At 53.8% G+C, this 20,449-nt stretch overlaps 1 protein-coding gene across 1 annotated transcript; it reads left to right on the forward strand.

Moving 5' to 3' along the window:
- Nucleotides 1–14,197: 14,197 nt before the first annotated feature.
- Nucleotides 14,198–19,696, forward strand: RFLNB (refilin B). Its single transcript, XM_004593949.2, has 3 exons — nt 14,198–14,544; nt 16,405–16,514; nt 19,181–19,696. Exons 1-3 carry the CDS (start codon nt 14,335–14,337, stop codon nt 19,509–19,511), a joined length of 651 nt encoding a protein of 216 aa, XP_004594006.2. The 5' UTR covers nt 14,198–14,334; the 3' UTR covers nt 19,512–19,696.
- Nucleotides 19,697–20,449: the final 753 nt, after the last annotated feature.

Here is a 20,449-nt window from a genome sequence, read left to right on the forward strand (position 1 = left end):
ACCTGTGGCCTCCATCGCTGACCACTTTTCTTTGGGGATTGTGTTTGTCGCAGGGAAAGCTCAGGACAGGCCTGGGAATCGAATTAAGATACCAGGTAACCGCACACAAGTCAGTTTTCAGAACAGAGGAAGTTTCCTGAAACCCATGAAAGCTGTGACAGCCGCCATAGTATAGGAGGCAAGGTTGGAAGGCCGGTGGGCATGTTGATTAGTTGGCCCTGATCTTGCTTTGCCAGTGTATGCCCACCCTGTACTGCTCCCCTGCCCGCTCCATCAGTCTTTCTCCCTAATTCTGTCCGCCAGTCCCAGGTCTCATGGAGAAGAGATTCTAAATTAACCAAGCACATGCAAGGTTGGGAGAGCTCGGACAACAGATTCCATTTTCCCACCAGGTGGTCCCTTGAGGCTGTTCAGCCTGCACAAATTGCAGGGGATGAGGTGGGGGGCACCTCCAAATGCCACAGCAGGCCTGTCCCTGGCCTGGGGCGCTGGAGAAGCCCACACATTCCTGCACCTGGTTCTCACAGCCAGCAGTGTTTACAGGTCCACATTGTCCTCCAGGCTCACTTAGGAGGAGTCGTTTCCCTGGACAGCTCCATCACAGCATTGAGATGTCAGGCTGCCGTTTGCCCCAGCTGGTGGTCACAGCCAGGGAAGTTGCTTTCCTAGTTTATTACATTGTCAGTAAACCCCAGAGAGCCCACAGATGTTGGTAGGAGTTATGTTCAATGTCTTGTTGATGGGGACTTAGCGCTGTGCCCGCCCTGTGAAGACAGAGCCTGTTTCTCCCTGGGAGGGACGTGTCAGAACCACCTGGAGCCCTGCTCAAAAGCCGCCTGCACAGTCGGAGTCAGTAAATCTGCGGTGGGAGCTTGCACATCGTTTTCAAAGTTCCAAAGGTGATTACCGTGTTTACTCTGCTTTCTGGAAGGGTACATGCAGCACATCCCCATAATCGCGTGTTTGGTTCTTGGAGCAAGTGCAACTCCCATATAGTTGAGCTGGGACCAACACAGTCAAGATTCTCTGCTTCAAGTTCTTTTTTTTTTTTTTTTTTTTTTTTGCATTTCATTTTTTTAATTAATTACATTACATTATGTGATACATTTTTTATGCACTGGGATTCCCCCCGCCCCTCCCCACACCCTCCCCCCACGGTGGAGTGCTTCACCTTGTTGCATTTCCATAGTTCAAATTCAGTTGACATTCTTTCATTGGAGGTATTTACCAAGCATACAGTCCAGCATCTTATTGTCCTGGTAAGTTCAGTGGTTTCTTGGTGAGACCATCTCTGGTCTGAAGGTAGATCTGCTTCAAGTTCTAAGCTAGCCTTGATGGCAGGCAGGATCACGCCTCCAGGAATAGGGCTCCCCAACCCAGAATAACCAGGTGTCTTTGTGTTTTAATGAACAAGCCTCATGGAAGCTGTATTTGGCATTGTCCCCTGAAAACCATGTGTATGAAAGAGCAGCCATACAGCCATGTGATTCCTCTGAGCTTTGATAACGCACCCATGCCTTGCCCTCATTTTAGCCACATTAGGAACTAAAGAACAAAAAGCAACTCTGAAGTCACTTCCCAGGTAAAGAAAGTGCTAATCATTTGTAATCAATGAAGAAGTCACTGTTATCACAGACAAGCTCATAGGTTGACAGGAACCACAGTAGACATGATAATTTGACTCCCAAATTCAGGTCATAGACAACGCTGTCACCATACCTCCCTGCCTCACAGACTAAAAACCAGAGAGGTTGCTTACCTCGTGCCCTGGAGCTAGAGCAGCAGCATGGATGGGGCAGACAGGGCTGGGAAGTGCTCCCAGGCAGCTGGCCCCTGTGGGTAGCGTTGCCTCAGCCCCTCCTGAATTGCTGCTGCTGGACAAGGAAGCCCAGTTCTCTGTTTACGGAATGTGAGGGCAATGCCAGGAGTGCCCAGCTGGAAATGGATTTCCTCTGCCTCGGAAGAGAAATCTCAAAATAGCCAGGATGCTTGAGGGTGAAGGCAAGGATTTCACACTTCTCGTCTACTCCAAGGCAGATTCCTAAAATAAGCTCGGGAGGGCCGCGCTGGGCCATGCAAGCAGGAGCCTTGGAAATCCGGACTCAGGCAAAGCTGGCGAATGGAACGAGTCCCCGGCATTTCACATATTAAATAAAAATTTGCAGTCTCGGTCTAGTATCTGTCAAGATAGATAGCCTCCTGGACCTTCAGAGTTCTAATGCTTTGGGGAGACATCAATTTCTTTCAAAATAAAAGGATAGCTTTTCCGGGTAAAACGTCTTTGATTTGCCCATCTGGAAGTGATTTCCTGGTGCATACCGGGGCACCAAATGCTGCCGTAATTAAAGCATTGCTGGATGTCATTGGCTGCAGTGTAGTCCCTTACCCCGACAGAAAACAGAGCGGGCTGTAGGAAAGAATTAGCAAGCCCCACAACCTCAGGCTTCCCTCCCAGCCGCTGCCCTTCTCCCCAGGGAAGATGTCCCTTCTCTGATGGTGTTTGGTGTTGGGACACACACACACAGACACACACGGTGTGCGGCAGTCAGAAGGCAGGTCCTGGTTGGCTTACCACAGTGGAAAGGGCTCTGTCAGCGTGTGTAAAGGGTTGTGCTTCTGACTTGGAATCCTTCTTTGCGCTAAATCTCTCTACTTTCAACTTCCTCTTTGCTGCCCTTACTGTCCGGCTCACAGCCTGCCTTCCCTTGCAACTGTCCACAGAGCCCACTCATGTACCCGTACATTAACCCTGCTCTCTCAGTAACCAGGCAAGCACTTTGCGAGGCAAACTTTGTAGGAAAACGGGGCAGCCCTTTCCCCATTTGGAAAATCTGGTTCAGCATTTCCATTCCTTTGGCTCCAAGCTTGTTACCTAGTTTCCATTCATTGTTTCTTACCAGCTCACTTTTTCACAGGGCAGCAGCCAGGGATCAAGCTAATAAGAAATGTTTCCAGAAAAGCAGTGGTGTGCCTACCATTCTGCCTCACTTCTCTTTCCTCTCACCGACCCAGCAGGTAAAAAGCAGGATATGAACAGTGTGTCCAGGCCGCAGGGCACCAGGGCTATAGGTCAGGTTCTGACTCACACGTGGACACTGGTTATGGATTTCCCTGAGCCTCAGTTTTCAGTATCTGTGAAAGGGGAGTGTAAGTGAAAGGCTACGTGAAGTCACGTTACAGCCAGGCTGAATCCACAGCGCCAAGCCAGAAGGAAGTGTGTGAAACAGGAAGGATTCATGACCACCTGCCGGACTGCAGCCCAGGGTTGGGCCAGCTGGGAAGTTGCTATAGAGCCCCGTGGTGGTCAGCTTGTCCTCCACGGGCTGCCTGATGCATGCCCAGTTACCAGATGGACTGTGAGCAAGGGAAACAGCAGGCCACCCGCTGTTTGCCTTTTTGGGTCGTGTTGTTGAGACACACCCTTATCCGGGAGTTTTTAAAGGCTCTGTGTCTGCACACCCTCTGCCTGGCAGCTGCTGTTTCTGTAGCATTCCTGGATAAACCTGCAGACTCTGAGAGGGAGTGCATCCTCCCTCACCGTGCTGTTGGCTGGGCTGCTGTTGTGGAAAACAGGGCATGATTCCTCTGCGTGCGAACAGGAAGACTTGCCAAAATCTGCCTTGTAAAAACAGTTCTCTAGGTGTGGTATGTGCTGTCCGCAGACACCCACTAGTGCGTGCTTGCCCGCACGCACCTTTTTTTTTTTTTTTTTTTTGACCTACAAAGCAAGATTATCTTCAGACAAGCAGTCCTACCTGGCAAGGCCCAGGCTCACAATCTGTCTGGATTAGTTTACAGTCGCCTTTCAAAGAAGTTGAGCCCTTTCCCAAGGCCCAGTGTAATCAGTGGGGAGGTTCCTATCTGGTGCTCTCAGCCCCCTCCAGGGATGAGAATGTGGGGCTGATGGAGTGATAGGAAAAAGTAACTGCTTGTTCCCCAGGAATGCTCCTCACTTAACCTGAGGGCCCCCCAGCTTCTGCTCAGCAATCCAGTGGAATCTGCCCAAATGCCATTCCTCTCTCTTGTCTGGAGTGACTTTTAAACAAAAAAAATAGCAACAGCTTCTCAGCCAACTCCCCTGCATCTCTGGGGCCGAGGGAAGTGTCTTCCAAGGGGGCTTCCAAGGGGACTAGCAGGTGAAATGGTGGCAAGGAACCCCACCTTCACGCCCTTGTTTGCTTTGTGCGGGCCGGATGGAACAAGCAGGGCCCTTTCCAGGGAACCGGGAAATAAAAACACCAGCTGCCAAAGAGGCCACATTCCGCAGGGCTCTTCCCAAAATAAAGCCCTGTGGCTGGACCGGTCAAGCAGCCACTGGAGAGCTGTGGCAGACACATGGAAAAAGCCTCAAATGCTCTGCGAAGCAAACATCAGTTCCCACCCTGAGACACCACCACAACCTCAGACCCATGCCCAGTACATCCGGTGCACCCCACTCCCAGATCATCACCGGTCCAGATGTTGCTGTGCAGCTGGCTGGCTGGGCTGTCAGGAAAAGATGCTGATGGAGGCTGAAGACCCAGCCGCCCAGCTGACTTAGCCCTGGGCCTCGGCTGCAGAGCCCGGCTGCTGTCATCTGACCTATATCTTATTATCTTTGATCATGAGAAAGTTTGGGCGATTCAATGCTATCTGTTCCCAGTGAGAAGAAAGGTACACACTGAGGGCTCACAGTGCCCTAGATACCTCAGGATATCTCCATGCCTGTGGCGGAGGTGTGATTCCCTCCTGAAGGCTGCGAAAAGGGGGACTGAAGGACCAGGAAGATGTGGAGCCAGCATCCAGCTCGGGTCCCCTTCTGTCACCCATGCTGCTCATCGGACACCAGTACTTTTTGAATCTGTGAGACAAAGTTTCAGACGAGAACTTCACCATACAAAACAGGTGATTATTATGAGTTCAAGTTGCCTTCAAGGGTAAAAACAACAAAACTATTTGTGGAAATAGAAAACGTTGCAAATCTGAAGATTGTGGAAGACAAGTTATGTCAATCGCAGCGTCCAATTTCTCTCTTCTCTTTTGCTTGCACAGAAGAGAGAAGCTTGATCCAGCTAAACATTTGCAAATAGCACGTTTCATTTTTATTTTAAGCAGTCTTGCTTGCCATCACAGACACACATTAGCTCAGCGGAGATGCAGGGCAGGGCTGTCAGGCAGTGGTTAGGAGGCTGCTGCTGGGGCTGTCCACACCACCTGTCAGAGAGCCCAGGTTGACTTACGCCTCTGCTTCCCTTCCAGCTTCCTGCGGATGCAGACCCTGGGAGGCAGCCAGGAAGTGTGTGAGCCCTGGCCACCCACTTGGGAGATCTGGGCTGCATTTTGCATTTTGGATGCCTGGTTTCAAGCTGGCCCAGCTCTGCCTTCCAAAGGACGTTTGGAAAGCAAATCAGTGATGGAAGATCTCTCTACCCTTCAAATAAATTCAAAAAAAAAAAAAAAAAATGCCAGAAGACTTTATCTTAAAGGAAGCAGCCCTGGCAACCAAAGGCTGACACAGCCAAGGGGCACTGGCATCTCACCCCGGAGCCTGAATATATCCTGGGAGGCATATTGTATTCCTGATTTTTTTTTTAAGATTTATTTATTTTTGGGCCAGGCGGCATGGCCTAGCAGCTAAAGTCCTCGCCTTGAAAGCCCCGGGATCCCATATGGGCGCCGGTTCTGATCCCGGCAGCTCCACTTCCCATCCAGCTCCCTGCTTGTGGCCTGGGAAAGCAGTTGAGGACGGCCCAATGCATTGGGACACTGCACCCGCGTGGGAGACCCGGAAGAGGTTCCAGGTTCCCGGCATCGGATTGGCGCGTACCGGCCCGTTGCGGCTCACTTGGGGAGTGAATCATCGGACGGAAGATCTTCCTCTCTGTCTCTCCTCCTCTGTGTATATCTGGCTGTAATAAAATGAATAAATCCTTAAAAAAAAAAAAAAAAGATTTATTTATTTTATTGCCAAGTCACATATACAGAGAGGAGGAGAAACAGAGAGGAAGATCTTCTGTTCACTGATTCACTCCCCAAGTGGCCACAATGGCTGGAGCTGAGCCGATCTGAAGCTAGGAGCCTCTTCCAGGTCTCCCTCACGCGAGTGCAGGGTCCCAAAGCTTTGGGCCATCCTTGACCGCTTTCCCAGGCCACAAGCAGGAAGTTGGATGGAAAATGGAGCAGCTGGGGTTAGAATGCATGCCCATAAGGGATCCTGATGCGTGCAAGGTGAGGACTTTAGCCACTAGGCTATCGTGCCGGGCCCCTGCATTCCTATGGTTTTTAAGGATTCTTTTTTTTTTCTTTTTTTTTTCTTTTAATTATTTATTATTTTACTTCATTAATTACATTGTATTATGTGACACAGTTACATAGGTACTTGGGTTCTCCCCACCCCTCCCCAAACCCTCCCACCATGGAAGGATTCTTTTTTAGAACAGATACAGAACAGACACTTTTAAAGTTTTGAATCACATCTTTGGAGGTTTGTTTCCCTCCCTCCCCTCTTGCTCAGCTCTGAAGAATTTAGGGTTTCTCCAGATGTGAGTCTGGACTGCCACTCATTGTCTCCAACCTCGGACGGCAGGCAGAGGCCTGGCACTGCCACCTCAACACAACAAAGAGAACACCATTTCACGTGAGGCTACTGGACTGTCACCCCAATTCTGCACAGACAGCCCTGGAGTTGAGGCCTACAGCCTTTGGAAGGTACCCAGTAGCTCAGCTCTGTAACCCTGATGAAAAAGGCAGTGTGCTTTGAGAGCAAAACAGAGTGGGGCTCCGGCAAAGGGGGATTGGGCAACTGGTGCAAGGAAACTGAGCCTTCTTGCAACCCTCCACAAGCCACAAACCTTAGACCCAAGGCCCTGCGTGTCTGTGTGCAATGCTCCTCACCCTTTGGAGGTTGTGAAACAGGAATAACACCAAGTAGGCCCAGTGACTGGGCAACTCAGAGGCTGTGGGGCCAGACACAACGGCTTGAGTGCTGTAGCAGCTTCAGGGAGCCCCAGTCTCAAGGCTTAGGGAGTGTGTAGCTGGGCACATGACCCTACCCTTCAGCTGATAAGCTCAGAATTGAGACATCAGTAGTAGTTGGGGTGCTAGCTTATTTGGGGGCTTTGGTTAAAATCCCTGCTTTTGCAGATGAGGAAATGAGGCCCTGTGAATTTTAAACACTGGCTCACTCTCCCCAGGAGAGAGGCACTCTTTCCACTCACGGTGCTACTGTCTCTTGCTAGCCATCCCACCCAGCCAGGTCCTCCAAGCTTGTCAGCCTCTTCGCTGTGACTACCATGGTGGACAGGAGGCTCCACATTTCCCAGATCCCACTGCTACCACCAGACATCTCTTGTGGCTCTTGTTGGCCTTTTAGACAAGCCATCTACCACTGCCATCTCCTCATGCGTTTCCTCTTAGGCATTCAGATTCCAGTTCAGCTACCTCCTAGAAACTTCTAAGTCGGCTGCTGTTGCTGAGGTCCCGCCACGTCCTTTTTGTACTCTATGTGTTAGTGTAGGACCCACCGCCCCCCTTGAGAATTCTGCCTGAGCCCTTGGATGCCTGGTTTTTCATGCTGCACAGCTTGTGGGAATTCTCCGCTGGCCCATTTCCTTCTGGGAGCTAATCCTAAGAGTTAGTCCCCCTGCTATATTCCCACCTGTATGCTCCTCCTGACTGTTTGCCTACCATCCCCCAGGGGCAATGCCACCAGCCCTGCATCCTGTGGGCTCTCAGACTGTAAATTCGTGTCCCCCTTGCCCAGCATGATGTGCATGGGGTGTGTCCCCACCAGGGGTTCATGTGCTGGAAGCTTGGTCCCCACTACAATGGCATGGAAGCTTTAAAGGGTGGGATCATTGGCCCTGGTCTTGGAAGACGTTATGGAGTTTTTCTGGACTTCCTGTCAGTGCCTTAAGGAGTGAGGCTGCCCCACCAGCTGCACTCCATCATGAGTACCTGCCCACCTCAACTCGTAGCTGCTCCTCTCTGCTCTCTGCTCCTCAGCCATGCTACAACACAGCCAACCCGGCCCTCACCTGAGGCTAAACAAACACAAAGCAGCCAGCTCCTGGCCTTACAGCCCCCCAAAAAACGTGAGCCAAATCCACCTCCTTTCTTTATAAAGTCTTTCTTTCTAAGCTCTGGGTGACTTGTTGTAGCCACAGAAAATGGGCTTCAGGCTTCTCCCTGGGTCTCTCATGTGCACACCCGGCCCAGCTCAGGGTCAAGGTCCTCCTCGTGTTTGGCTTTCTCCTTTCCTAGCTCCTCAGCTAAATTCCACTCACCTTGTAGGTTCACTTGGTTGGCCCCCGTGGGTGGCTTCTCCCAGTTCATAGTTGCATAGGCACATGGGAGTCAAGGAGTGCACCACGTGGTCCTGCAGCCCCAATGAGGCAAGTGCTCCATGCCAGAGGTAGGGTTCGAGCCCTGGAAGCTGATCCCTGCTCTCCTGCTCAGCCCCAGTTCTTCAGAAGCCTGGCTTCCACAGGCCTCCCTCACTCCCAGCTGACAGCCCAGGGGGCTTGAGCGTCCCCTGTGCCACTGCCTCAGTAGTCTTTATATTGACACACATCACCATACAAACACTAGTGTTTCAATGAAATATCAGTATTTACATTAAGGATTAAAACATTGTGGAAAGCTATCAAAGACCCTCCTGTGTCTATAGTGAATGGTAAGGACACTTTGCCAAAGGCATATCCCTCAGGGCCAGTGTTGTGGCACAGCAGGTAAAAGCCACTGCCTGCAATGCCAGGATCCCATATAGATTGAGTCCTGACTGCTGCACTTCACATCCGGCTCCCTGCTGATGCACCTGGGAAAGCAGCAGAGATGGACCAAGTGCTTGGGCCCCTGCACCCATGTGGGAGACCTGGAGGAAGCTGCTAGCTCCCGATTTTGGCCTGGCACAGTCCTAGTCATTGTAGCCACTTGGGGAGTGAAACAGTGGGTAGAAGATTCTCTGTTTCCTTTATAACTGGCTTTCAGACAAATAAATAAGTCTTGGGGGGGGGGGAAGGCCCTCAATTTTAGGCATGCAATTCTTTTTTTCTTTCTTTTTTTTTTTTTTGTCTGTATTATAAAGTCAGATATACAGAGTGGAGGAGAGACAGAGAGGAAGATCTTCCATCTGCTGATTCACTCCCCAAGTAACCGCAATGGCTGGAGCTGTGCCAATCTGAAGCCAGGAGCCAGAAGCAGGGTCCCAAGGCTTTGGGCAGCCCTCGACTGCTTTCCCAGGACACAAGCAGGGAGCTGGATGGGAAGCAGAGCCACCAGGATTAGAACCGGTGCCCAAATGGGATCCCGGCACATTCAAGGCAGAGACTTACGCCACTAGAGCACCGCACCGGGCCCATAGGCATGCGATTCTGCAGCTTAGTAAAGCTTGGAAATCCTGCCTCAGCATACACAGGTCCACTCATTGTATTTAGTGCATGGGTGGTGCTTTACACTTAGAGTACACCATCAGTCATGGCTTCAGAGCGCTGGCTGAAATGCATGAGTATATGTTTCTAAAATGTATTTGTTGGAACAACTGCCCATGTGGAGGCACTAAGAGGTATATCTGGGTTGGGAGTGTGGCCCAGGGGCTAAGATGCTCTGTCCCATAGCACAATGGTTAGATGCCTTGGGCTTGGTTCCCAGAACTTGTGAAGAACTGAATTCCTTTTCTTTCTAGGTTTGGCCACTGGTGGGTTACTTCAACCGCACACACACTACGGCAGTCTGACCCATCCATCGGCATACAGCCTGTTTCTATTTTAAGCAGTAGAGCTCTCAGGGGTGACCATCTTTGTCTCAGCTCACCTGTGCTCACATTTTTGTAGGTCACTGTCCTAAAATGGTGAAATCCCCGCTTCCAAAGATTAAGGAGCATACAGGTTTAAAATGTTGCTAGCTTCCTCCAGGCGACCCCCTACAGAGGTCTGTCAGCCTGTGCTGTTCGGTCCCCAAGCCACATCCTCACTCACTCAGCCACAGTGTTTCTTCTGCTTTCTTGAGCTGAGAGCGTGTAGCCACAGCCCTGTCTGCAGCACCCAATAAGCACATGTTCCCTTTGGGTTTTCATTGCCCAAGTCCAGGTGTGACCCAACCTGCCCCACAATCTTTCTAGTTAGCTTCCTTATTCAAGACCTGTTAAGTCAAAGACGCATGGCTTCCCCCAGGCCTGGGCTGCTGGGAGGCATGCAGTGTTGGTTCACTTGCGAAGCTGGTGGTCATCCCCTGTAAGTGCAGTAGGGCCAGACTGAATTAAATGGGTGTATGTCCTGGCCTTTCTGACCTCTGCTCTTTCCTGGGCTCCTGCAGCAGCACACTGGGTGTCTCACACGCCAGGTGATCTCAGGTGCAGCCAGAAGGCAGGCAACCACTAGGTTCAGCTTGTAGCTCTAGTGTGCAATTCCGAGAGGCACACTGCCAGTGCAACAAGAACAGAGTGTGCTAATTTCCTTGTTGGCTTGAGCCATTCCTGGGGCAGGGACCTGAGGGTGGCCATGACACAGGTGGGATTTGGTGGGAAGGATGTCTGTGTGACAAGGGGAGGGGACAGCAAAGCTCCACCCTGAACCAAGCTCCGTGCTCTCCATGCCTCTTTTTTTTTAAGATTTATTTCTATTGGAAAGTCAGATATACAGAGAGGAATCCAGTTTATTTCTTTTCCTTAAAGATTTTATCTATTTGTAAGGCAGAGACAGAGAAAGGAAGAGATGAGAGAGGAGAGATCTTCCATCCACTGGTCCACTCCTCAAATGTCCGCAGCTGTCAGGTCTGGGCCATTCTGAAGGCAGAAGTCAGGAACTTCATGCTGGGTCTCTCACTTGGGTGGCAGGAGCCCAGGTACTCAGGTCATCCTCTGGTACCTTTCCTGAGAGCATCAGCAAGGAGCTGGATCAGAAGTGGAACATCCAGGATGTGGGTGGGATACCTGCATCTCAGGCAGTGGCTTAGCTTGCTGCACGGTAACACCAGCTCCTGGTTTTATTTCATATGCTGAAAGTGTGCCTTAAAAATGTCACTGCCGAGGGGCCCTGGAGGACTTCACATCCTGACTACATCATCCTAATAGGCATGGTGCATCTTGACATAGGTCCCTGCAACACCTGTGCCACAGGTGGCCTTTGACCAGCAGTTGGGAAAGAAAATGCCAGATTGGCTTTGACTTGACATGGAGGCCAGGGGGGGAGCTTCAGAGCCTGCCCACTGCTCCCTGGGGTTCCAGGGGGCCCCATCAGTTGGAGGGCTGGTTAGATCTCAAGACTGCTGTGTGGCTCCCAGCAGTTCAGCTAGGAACTTACGTCTCCATGGAGATGCGCTGTGTGCAGCATGGCCCCCAAGAAGGGAAGAGTAGTCATGCAGACAGATGGGCCACCACAGAGTCCCTTGCACCTTGTCATGGCAGGTGTAGCAGCTCACAGTTCCCAGACTTTAAGGACCCACATGCTTGGGAGAGACCACTTCGGTTGGGACAGCTTGGATGCTGCACAGGTAGAGTAAATGGACATCAAATGCGGAGAGAAGAACTCAGCAGTCAAGCGGGATGAGTGACACCTTGGTTAAGGCCAGGAAGGTAAGCAGAGCCAGCGTCCAGGCACTCACGGCCAGCCAGCCCCTGCTCACCACCACACTGTTGTGTCAGCCTCCCAGAAGGCCCCCAGACGAAAGGATCTCAGGTAGTTCCCTCCCGAGCCACTCCTGCTCCTGCCTGCCTGATCACAGTGCCTGCGGGGCAGTGCATGGGAGGAGAGAACAAAGGGGCAACAGCAGGGTCAGAACATGGTGCCCAGGTGGGGCCTGCAGTGCTCTCCACACCAGGAGGCTAAGCCAGAGGAGAGAGACGGGTGGCCATGATGCAGATGGGATTTGGTGGGAAGGACGCCTGTGTGACAAGGGGAGGGACCAGCGAAGTTCTGCCCTAGACCAAGCTCCGTGCTCACCTTGCCTCTTTTTTTTTTTTTTAAAGATTTATTTATTTTTATTGGAAAGTCAGACATACAGAAAGGAAGAGAGACAGAGGGGAAGATCTGTCCACTGATTCACTCCCCAGGTGGCTGCAACAACCAGAGCTGAGCCAGTCTGAAGCCAGGAGCTAGGAGCTTCTTCTAGATCTCCCATGCGGGTACAGGAACCTAAGACGTTGGGCTGTCCTCGGCTGCTTTCCCAGGCCTCAGGCAGGGAGCTGGATGGGAAGCAGGGTTGCTGGACATGAACCAGTGCTTATATGGGATCCCGGCACAATCAAGGCGAGGACTTTAGTCACTAGGCTACTGTGCTGGCTCCTCCATTTCTTTTTCTTAACCAGGGCCCTCAGGGCAGTTGGGCCCCATATCTGCATCTGCTCTTCTGTGAGGCTTGTCCATTCACTGCCACCTGTCACGTGCCTGAGTACAGGGAGGAAGAACGGTAGAGGGATGTCTCCAAAGTGCTCCCTGGATACCTGGGCCCTCAAAGCTGGTGCCCCAGCATACGCAGGCACCTGGATGTCTCTGGGTACTTTGTGTTGACTCTGGGCAGCCTGAGCTCTCAGCATGCCCCTGGGAAGGTCACCATTCTGGACTCCTCCTGGGCACTGGGCTTCATCAGGCCCGGGACAAGATCCCTGCCCCCTTTTCCACAGCAGCCTACCCTGGAGGGAGAGGAGCTGCCCCCACCTGGAAGCTGGACTGCCTCAGTCTTCATGACCACCTCCACCATCCAGACTGCTGACTTTGAAGGCCAGCACTGCTCTGAGCTGCACCATTACACACACACACACACACCCCCCCACACACACACACCCCAAGCCTGGCAAGGACTTCTCAGCATCTTCCCAGGAACACCTGGTGGGCACATTCCCTCTGAGAACTGCACACTCTGCAGAGAGCCACTGCGCCCGGGCCTGAGAGCTCAACCGAGACAGGGAGGTGCAGTGCTCTAGTGTGTCCCTGCACTAAACATTTGTCCAGGACTGTACCTGGCCCATGGTGGGGGCGGGTGGGGGGATTGCTTTTGTTAACATATTTCAAGAGAAAGAGAGAAGAGAGTTCCCATCTGCTGATTCACTCCCCAGATGCCAGCAGGGGCTGGGCTGGGCTGGGCTGGGCTGGAGCAAGAAACTTCATCTGGGTCTCCCTCACGGATGGATGGGTGACAGGGACGCAATGACTTGAGCCATTCACTGCTGCCTCCCAGTGCGGACTGGCAGGAGGCTGGGGTAGGAGCAAGAGCTGGGAACCCAACCCAGACACTCCGGCAAGGCTGGCTCCAGCGAGGCCACTATAGACCTGACTCAGTTGGTGGGCACTGACGCCCTCTCCCCGGCTAGGAGAATAGAGAGAGCAGGAAGAAAAGGCGGCTGGCCTCGCTGCCCACCTCTCCCCAACGGACCTGGGGAGAGGAACAAGCTCGGCCCACTTGCCTGGAGCTTTTCAGGGTTGCCCCCAGCAGTAGACTCAGAAGCAGCTGGAGACCTGACCCAGGACAGGAGCTCCTATGAGCTGTGACTGCTGTGCTCACCTGGGTGCCACTCCATCTCCAGGCTCTTAGTGGGACCCCATGGGAACCCCCAGGGGCTGGTGGCTGGGGGATGGGAGGAAAGGTGCTGACTCAGGGAACAAGCAACCAGCCCCTCCCTACCGCCCACAGCCACTGAAATCGGGTTGGCTTCTCTGTCAATTTTGGGGAAAGTACTGCCCAGGACTACATCTCACTGCGGGGCCCCAACCCTGACGCAGCTCATGGGGGTCTGCGCCCCGACCCCCGCCGGGTGCGTGGGGCTTAACACCTAGACGGGGAGTCCAGGAGTGGACCCTCGTTCCTCCAGGCTGCAGAGGGCGCCCAGAGTGCGCCCCGTGAGCTCGCAGTGGCTGGAACCAGCCGAAGTGCATTAGCTATTAATAATTTCCAGTTGTGAGGCTCGCTGGGGCCGCCTCTGCCCCAGCTCCCCTCTGCCCGAACGCCGAGTCTGCCCACTCCAGTATTAGCGCCTCCCCGCCCCGTGGAGAAAGGCGAGGGGGCCACGAGCTCCCAGCCTTCGGCACGGGCAGGGTCCCTGTGTCCACCTGTGCTGCGTGGGGGTCGCCACGCCGAGACCGCCGCGGGGTCCACCCGGCAGCAGTCGGGAGAGGGGGCAGACTCGGCGGCGCGCGGGCGGCGCACGGCGGGAGCGCAGCGGCCCCAGGCGCCCGGCCTGGTGGCGGGGCCGGGGCGGGCCGGGGCGGGGCGAGGCGGAGGGCGGGCCCCGGAGCGTGGCGGCCGGGGAGACCAGGACGGCGCGCGGGCGGCGGAGCAGGGAGTGAGGCCGGGCGGACGCGCATACGGGCAGCGACCCCGGCTCGCGTCTGCGCCCTTCTCTGGCCCACGACCCCGCACCCAACCATGGTGGGTCGGCTGAGCCTACAAGATGTGCCAGAGCTCGTGGACACCAAGAAGAAAGGCGACGGCGTCCTCGACAGCCCGGACTCGGGGCTGCCCCCCAGCCCCAGTCCCAGCCACTGGGGGCTCGCGGCGTCTGGGGGCGGCGGCGGAGAGCGCACGTCGGTCCCAGGGGCGTTGGAGCCCGACCCAGCGACGACCCCCGCGGCCCCGGTGAGTGGCCCGGCCTTGACTCCTTCCCTCTCCTAGGGTCCTCTCAGGGCCCCTCACACCTACTGAGGGCCGCACCGCTCTGTCTGGGACGCACTGTCGCCGCCGCCGCCCGCCCGTCGGGACGGCGTGGCCACCGCGGGGAGCCCGGGCGGGAGCGCCGCGTGAACCCGGCCAGCTGGAGTCGGTGGCTGGAAAATTGTCATCGCCTGGGAGGCGCGGGAGCCGGGGAGAGGCGAGCCGCCGTCTCCTCCCTTCGGGTGGCCGCCCCAGGAGTCGCTGGGCAGCGCGCCTCTGGCCACGTTACAATAAAGCCGGGCCGGGCGCGTGGAGCTCCGTACCTCAGGACTCTGCGAAGGACCCCAGGCTGCCTTCCGGGGACTGTGGCCCCCCTCCTGCCCGCAGGTCCCGGGAAGGGGGTGTGCGCCACACTTTCTGTCAGTCCATCCACCTCAGCCTCTCCCGCGTGTCACAGGTGTCAGCCTTGGAATGCCTAGGATGTTTTTAGTGTTAATGTTTTTATTTTACAATTTTTTTAACTTAAAAAGCTCCCAACACGTCTACAGCCCTCAGCCACGCGTGGAAGTGGTGGTGGTCCCTAAAGGCCCCGTAGGGAGGGGGCGTGCTGGCCTCGCTGCCCCAGCCTTCCTGGTCTGCTCTTTGCCATTGGAGGCAGCGCTGCCTCCAGCGTGGCCTTCTTAGCCCCTGTGCATCTGGCGCTTTCAGGGGACACAGGCCCTGGGTGTATCTGCTTCATCTGCTGCCTGGCCTTCCCCGGGGCCCTGTACCTCTACCAGCAGAATCCAGTTGGCCCCTCCATGCACAGCCCACATCACCTCTCTTGTTTTGACACTTCCCAGAGCGTTGGGGGAGGGAGTGTTTGTGGCTCCCTCAAGGCCCCTTAGGGCTCTGTGTGGCTGGGGCTGCCCCACCCTCTCCCCAGCTTTTTGCCTGGGGCAAGGTGGGTGCATGGTGCACTCTGTTGATGGCTCAGCAGGTCTCTGAGAGCAATCTCCACTTGTTCCCTGCTGTTGGAGAGGTGTGGTTGGGGGGGGGGGGGGCGGGTGAGCCTGGGTCATGGTCATAGGCTGCTTCCAGAAGTTCCAAGCAGCCACTGCCCACAATGGCCCCTGACCTGTCCTCTCAGATGGTGAGCTGGTCCTTTGTGACCCTCTGTCTCTCCTTGTTGGGGTCCTTTCCGGGTCTCCCTCTGTCTCAGTAAGCCTGGAAGCCGAGGCGGGAGGAGCTGTCTCCCCTCACGTGTGGTTTTGCTTTTCTGGAATCTGACCACTCAGAATATTGGGGTGCACTCTGTGCTTGGCTGGGACTGCCCTCCCCATCCAGGCTGGTCTGTCACCCTTGAGCTGCAGCTCCTGATACTTGGGCTGGCTTCAGGAGAGAGGGCTGCATGTGGTTCACCTCAGTTGTGAGTTGGATATCACAGGCGCCCTTCATCTTGGCCAGGGGGAGGGAGTTGCTGACCTGAGAGCCCTCCCAGGAAGTGGGGACAGTGCCCTGAGTCTTTAGTGGATAAGAGCTCCTGGGGTGGTGTTTCTCCAGCACCTTTTCCAAGTGTCATGGAGATGCCAACAGGAGTGGTGCTGTATGGGGAGTGGTGGTCTGTAGGTCATGCCCTTGGCCTGAACTTGGGATACTATCCCCCAGTGGTGTGGCAGGGTCAGGGCTTGGAGCTGAGAAACTCCTGCTGACTTAGAGGGCAACACTGGGGATCTGAGCCCAGACCTCACGGGCCCCCAGTCTTGTGCTTGTTCCCGGTATGGCTCAGCCCTTGGGCCTTGGCCTTATGGTGGGAGGGAGACATGGCCTGAGGTAGCTCTAACTGCCTTCTCCTTGTCCTGGAAGAATCCGGCATCTGTCCCCAGCACCCTGGCCACCGGCTGCTCTCCAAGGCTCTGCCCATTGTCCTTCGGCGAAGGAGTGGAGTTTGATCCCTTACCACCAAAGGAAGTAAGGTAAATACACCAGGGCCCAAGTGTATTCTCTTACAATTTGCATTTTACTCCAGGTGTCGTGGATGGCTGTTATTAATAGAGTCATGGGGGCACGTTTGGATTTCTTCTTCCTGCATTCCAGTGAAGCTCACAGACGTACTTTTAGGATAGAACAGAAGGCATCCGCTGTGGCAAGTTGCGCCACTTGTCTCTGGTGCTGATCAGGGCCAGCAGGGGTTGAACATTTCATGATTGTGAGTTCCTCTGCCAGAAGTGGTTCCTGCTGCCTCCCTCCTTCGGAACCTACCCTGGCTGGCAGAGGGGGTCTTTTCCTGAGAGTGAACCCCTCAGGGAACTGAGGGCGCTGTCAGGGGAGAGTAGCCTTGGGGTGCCCCTGGGATCTGAGCTGGAGCTTGGGCTGCGGAATGCAGAGGGTCTCCTAAGCTTGTGGGTGAGCACTTCATCTTCCTCTGGAGCCAGGGCAGCGCATGCCGGTGTCTTATGTAGCAGTGCAGAGAAGTGAACCCTAGACCCCTAAGGAAGGACTTAGAATGCTGGTGGAAGTCCAGATGATCTTTGGCTTTTGGCTTTCACCGATCACTTTAGGCTCCTTGAGTGCTTGGGTTCGAGGAGACTCCCAGCCAAGAGCTAATGTCAGATGTGGTCAAGCTTTGAGAATTCCTGTTTTGTTTTGTTTTTCAAAGATTTATTTATTTGTTTGAAAGGTAGAGTGAAAGAGAGGGAGAGCTCGATCCATCCATCTGCTGGTTCATTCCCCACATGCCTGCAGCAGCCAAGGAAAATCCGGAACCTTCTCCAGGTCTCCATGTGGGTACAGGTGCTGCGTGGGCCACATTAGCAGGGAGTGCGATGCCTGCGTCCCACACAGCAGCTTAGTCCTGCACCGCAGTACCTGCCCCAGCATTCATGATTTTCTTCTTTGCCTTCCATCGTCCTCTCGTTAAAGAACTGCTCCTGCAAGAGCAATGGAAGTCATTTCTTTAAAGAAGTGGACTTCAAAAAGTTCATGGAAAATAAAATTAAAGCATGGGTTTATTTTGACGTGAAAATAATTTTGAAATTTATAGTTTCTAAATAGTAGGTATTTGCCATGAGCTTCTTTTTAAAGATTAATTTATTTGAAAGTTATAGTTAATTTGTTTAAGGTTAATGTATTTGAAAGAACAAGGGAGAGAAAGATCTTCGATCTGCTGGATTGTTCCCCAGATGGACAGATTTAGGGCAGACTGAAGTCAGGAGCTTCTTCCAGGTCCCCCAAGCACTTGGGCCAACTTTTGCTGCTTTCCCCAGGCCACAAGCAGGGAACTGAATCAGAAATAGAACAGTCAGACATGAACTAGTGCCCCTATGGGATGCCAACATTGCAGGTGTGGCTTTACCTGTTCTACCACAATACCAACCCTGCCATGAACTTGTAGAGGACCCCCGGTATGCATGGATTTAATTTTTTTTGACACTAAAATAACTTGTCTTTAAATTCCATTTTCCCTTGAACTTTTTCTAAGCCTTGTTTTTTGATTTTTGTTTATTTGAAAAGCAGGAAGACCATGGGCTAATTCCCTCCCCAGATGCCAGTCAGCCAGGACTGAGGCCAGGAGCCAGGAATTCCGTCGAGGTTTCCCACAATGGAGGGCAGGGACCCAGTACTTAAGCCCTCATCTGCTGCCTTCCCAGGTTGTGCTGTAGCCGGAAGCAGGGACTTGAGGCAGAGCCTAGACTCAGCCCAAGCACTCTGATATGGGGGCATAGGGTGCGGGGAAGGCTTAGTGGCTGCACCAAGTGCCTGCACCTCTGTGAACTTTTCCTTTCAAAGATTTATTTATTCATGCAATAGGCTATCTATCTGCCTTTTTAATAATTTCTTTTTCAAAGATTGACTTAGTTGTCTGGAAGGCAGGGTGAGAGCGAGAGAGACAGAATTTTCCATCCTCTGGTTCATTCCCCGAATGGCTGCAATGAACAGGCCAAAGTCAGGAGCCAGGAGCCAGGAGCCAGGAGCTTCTTCTCTCCTGTGGTGGCAGGAGCCAAGCACTTGAACCCTCTTCTGCTGCCTTCCCAGGTGTATTAGCAGGGAGCTGGATGGGAAGTCGCTGGGCCACCTGCCCATGTCTACATGAATTTCTTGAAGTTCCTTGCTCTGTGTTAGTTCCACCCACTTAATACCAGGAACCCTTGTAGAAGGAGGAGACCAAGGCTGGGAAGCTGGGCCAAGGACCCAGAGCTTGGGTACCTAGGAGAAGAAACAGCAAGAGACAGACCCCAACACCGGCTCCACTGTGGCCTGTGGTGGCTGCCATGCCCCTGGGGGCCTCACCCCTGCAGAGCTACTGGGGTGATGAGGTGAGGACAGAGCACTTGCAGTTGTACCTGGACACCACCGTGAGTCCAGGCAGGTCTGACACCGCCAGCTCAAGCATCCACTGAAGAAAACTGTACTGAGCATGCTCAGACTTCTTAGGCCGTGGGACCAGGCTTCTGAGCACATCCTGTCAGCTGGAGAGTGTCGGGAGGAGGGAATACAGAGACTCTGCCATTGTCCTTTAGGGACTTGGGGATGCGGGCTCAGGGGAGCGACTTTCCAAGCCCCAAGCTGCTTCTCCCTGGAGCATTCCCGCCTGCTGCCACATGGTCCCAAGGCCTCATGCTACCCTGTGTCTCCTGCCCAGGTACACGTCCTCGGTCAAGTATGACTCAGAGAGGCACTTCATCGATGATGTGCAGCTGCCCCTGGGCCTGGCCGTGGCCTCCTGCAGCCAGACGGTCACTTGTGTCCCCAACTGCACATGGCGCAACTACAAGGCCGAGGTGCGCTTCGAGCCCCGCCACAAACCCACCCGCTTCCTCAGCACCACCATCATCTACCCCAAATACCCCAAGACCGTCTATACCACCACCCTGGATTACAACTGCCACAAGAAGCTGAGACGCTTTCTGTCCAGCGTGGAGCTCGAGGCTGCTGAGTTCCTGGGCAGCGACTGCCTCTCGGATGAATGCTGACTTGGATGAACGCAGGCCGTGTGGACCGCCCGGCTGGGCCTGGGGCCTGGGGACTCGCCACCCTGGTGGGAATCTGACCCTGAGATACCTCCAAGCACAGCCTGAGGAAGAGGAAGAAAAAAACCGCTGCCTGGCCCAAGGACCTAGGCGCGCGGTTTGTGGTCCTGAGTTTTCTGACTTTTTTTTAAGGAAAGAAGTGTCTTTCCTGGATTGCTGCAGTAATTTCCCACGATCATAATCTGATAAGAAAAATTAAAAGGTAACTGGAGCCAAAGGAAAATGGCAGCGTTTGAGGCAGGAGAGGGAAAGGAGTGTCCTTCCTTGCCTGCGCTGAAGAGGAGGGCATGGAAGAGTCCCTGGGCTGGGAAAAGTGCGTTTGCAGGGGTGCCGACTCAGTGCATCGGGACACCATGCGGTTCATCTATGTGGATCTTGTTTTCATTCCATTCCCATCTGTATCTCTTATGAATGAAAACTTTCGGAATTCTCAACAATCCTTTTCACGATAATCCAACAACAGACAACACAGAACCACAATGTAAGAAGCCTTAAAAAACAACAGCAGCAAAGGTCGGGTCTGCTCTGGGCCCTCAGGTCTGCTCTGGTGGGGGCAGCGGCTTCTGTCCGGGCTCCTGTCATCAGGAGGGTGCTGAGCACAGGCTCTGGCCACGAGGGAGCACAGCAGGCTCAGGTCCGCCTCCTGAGAGGTATTTCGGAAGTTACCAAATCCTTGGCCCTTTTTTCCTTCACACAGTAGTGGAGGGCTCTTTGGAGTGAAGGCAGCATTGTAGAAGAAGGCTTTGGAAAAACTCTGCTGAGACTCCATGAGGGGAATCCAGGACCAAGCCCAAGCCTCGCTTGTTTTCTGGGTCAGCTGGTTTCTTTAGACTTTGGTAGCATCAAAATTGCGGAGGAGTTCCGCTGGTGCCTTAGGTCTA

This window comes from Ochotona princeps, chromosome 17 (assembly GCF_030435755.1).
Source record: "Ochotona princeps isolate mOchPri1 chromosome 17, mOchPri1.hap1, whole genome shotgun sequence".
Lineage (NCBI taxonomy): Eukaryota > Metazoa > Chordata > Mammalia > Lagomorpha > Ochotonidae > Ochotona > Ochotona princeps.

What these genes read in the sequence shown, in the direction of transcription:
- RFLNB (XM_004593949.2), top strand. Translation starts at nt 14,335, where the DNA reads ATGGTGGGTCGGCTGAGCCTACAAGATGTGCCAGAGCTCGTGGACACC. An exon ending in CGACGACCCCCGCGGCCCCG is followed by an intron (nt 14,545 to 16,404) that starts GTGAGTGGCCCG and finishes TTGTCCTGGAAG; the next exon opens with AATCCGGCATCTGTCCCCAG. An exon ending in TTACCACCAAAGGAAGTAAG is followed by an intron (nt 16,515 to 19,180) that starts GTAAATACACCA and finishes TCTCCTGCCCAG; the next exon opens with GTACACGTCCTCGGTCAAGT.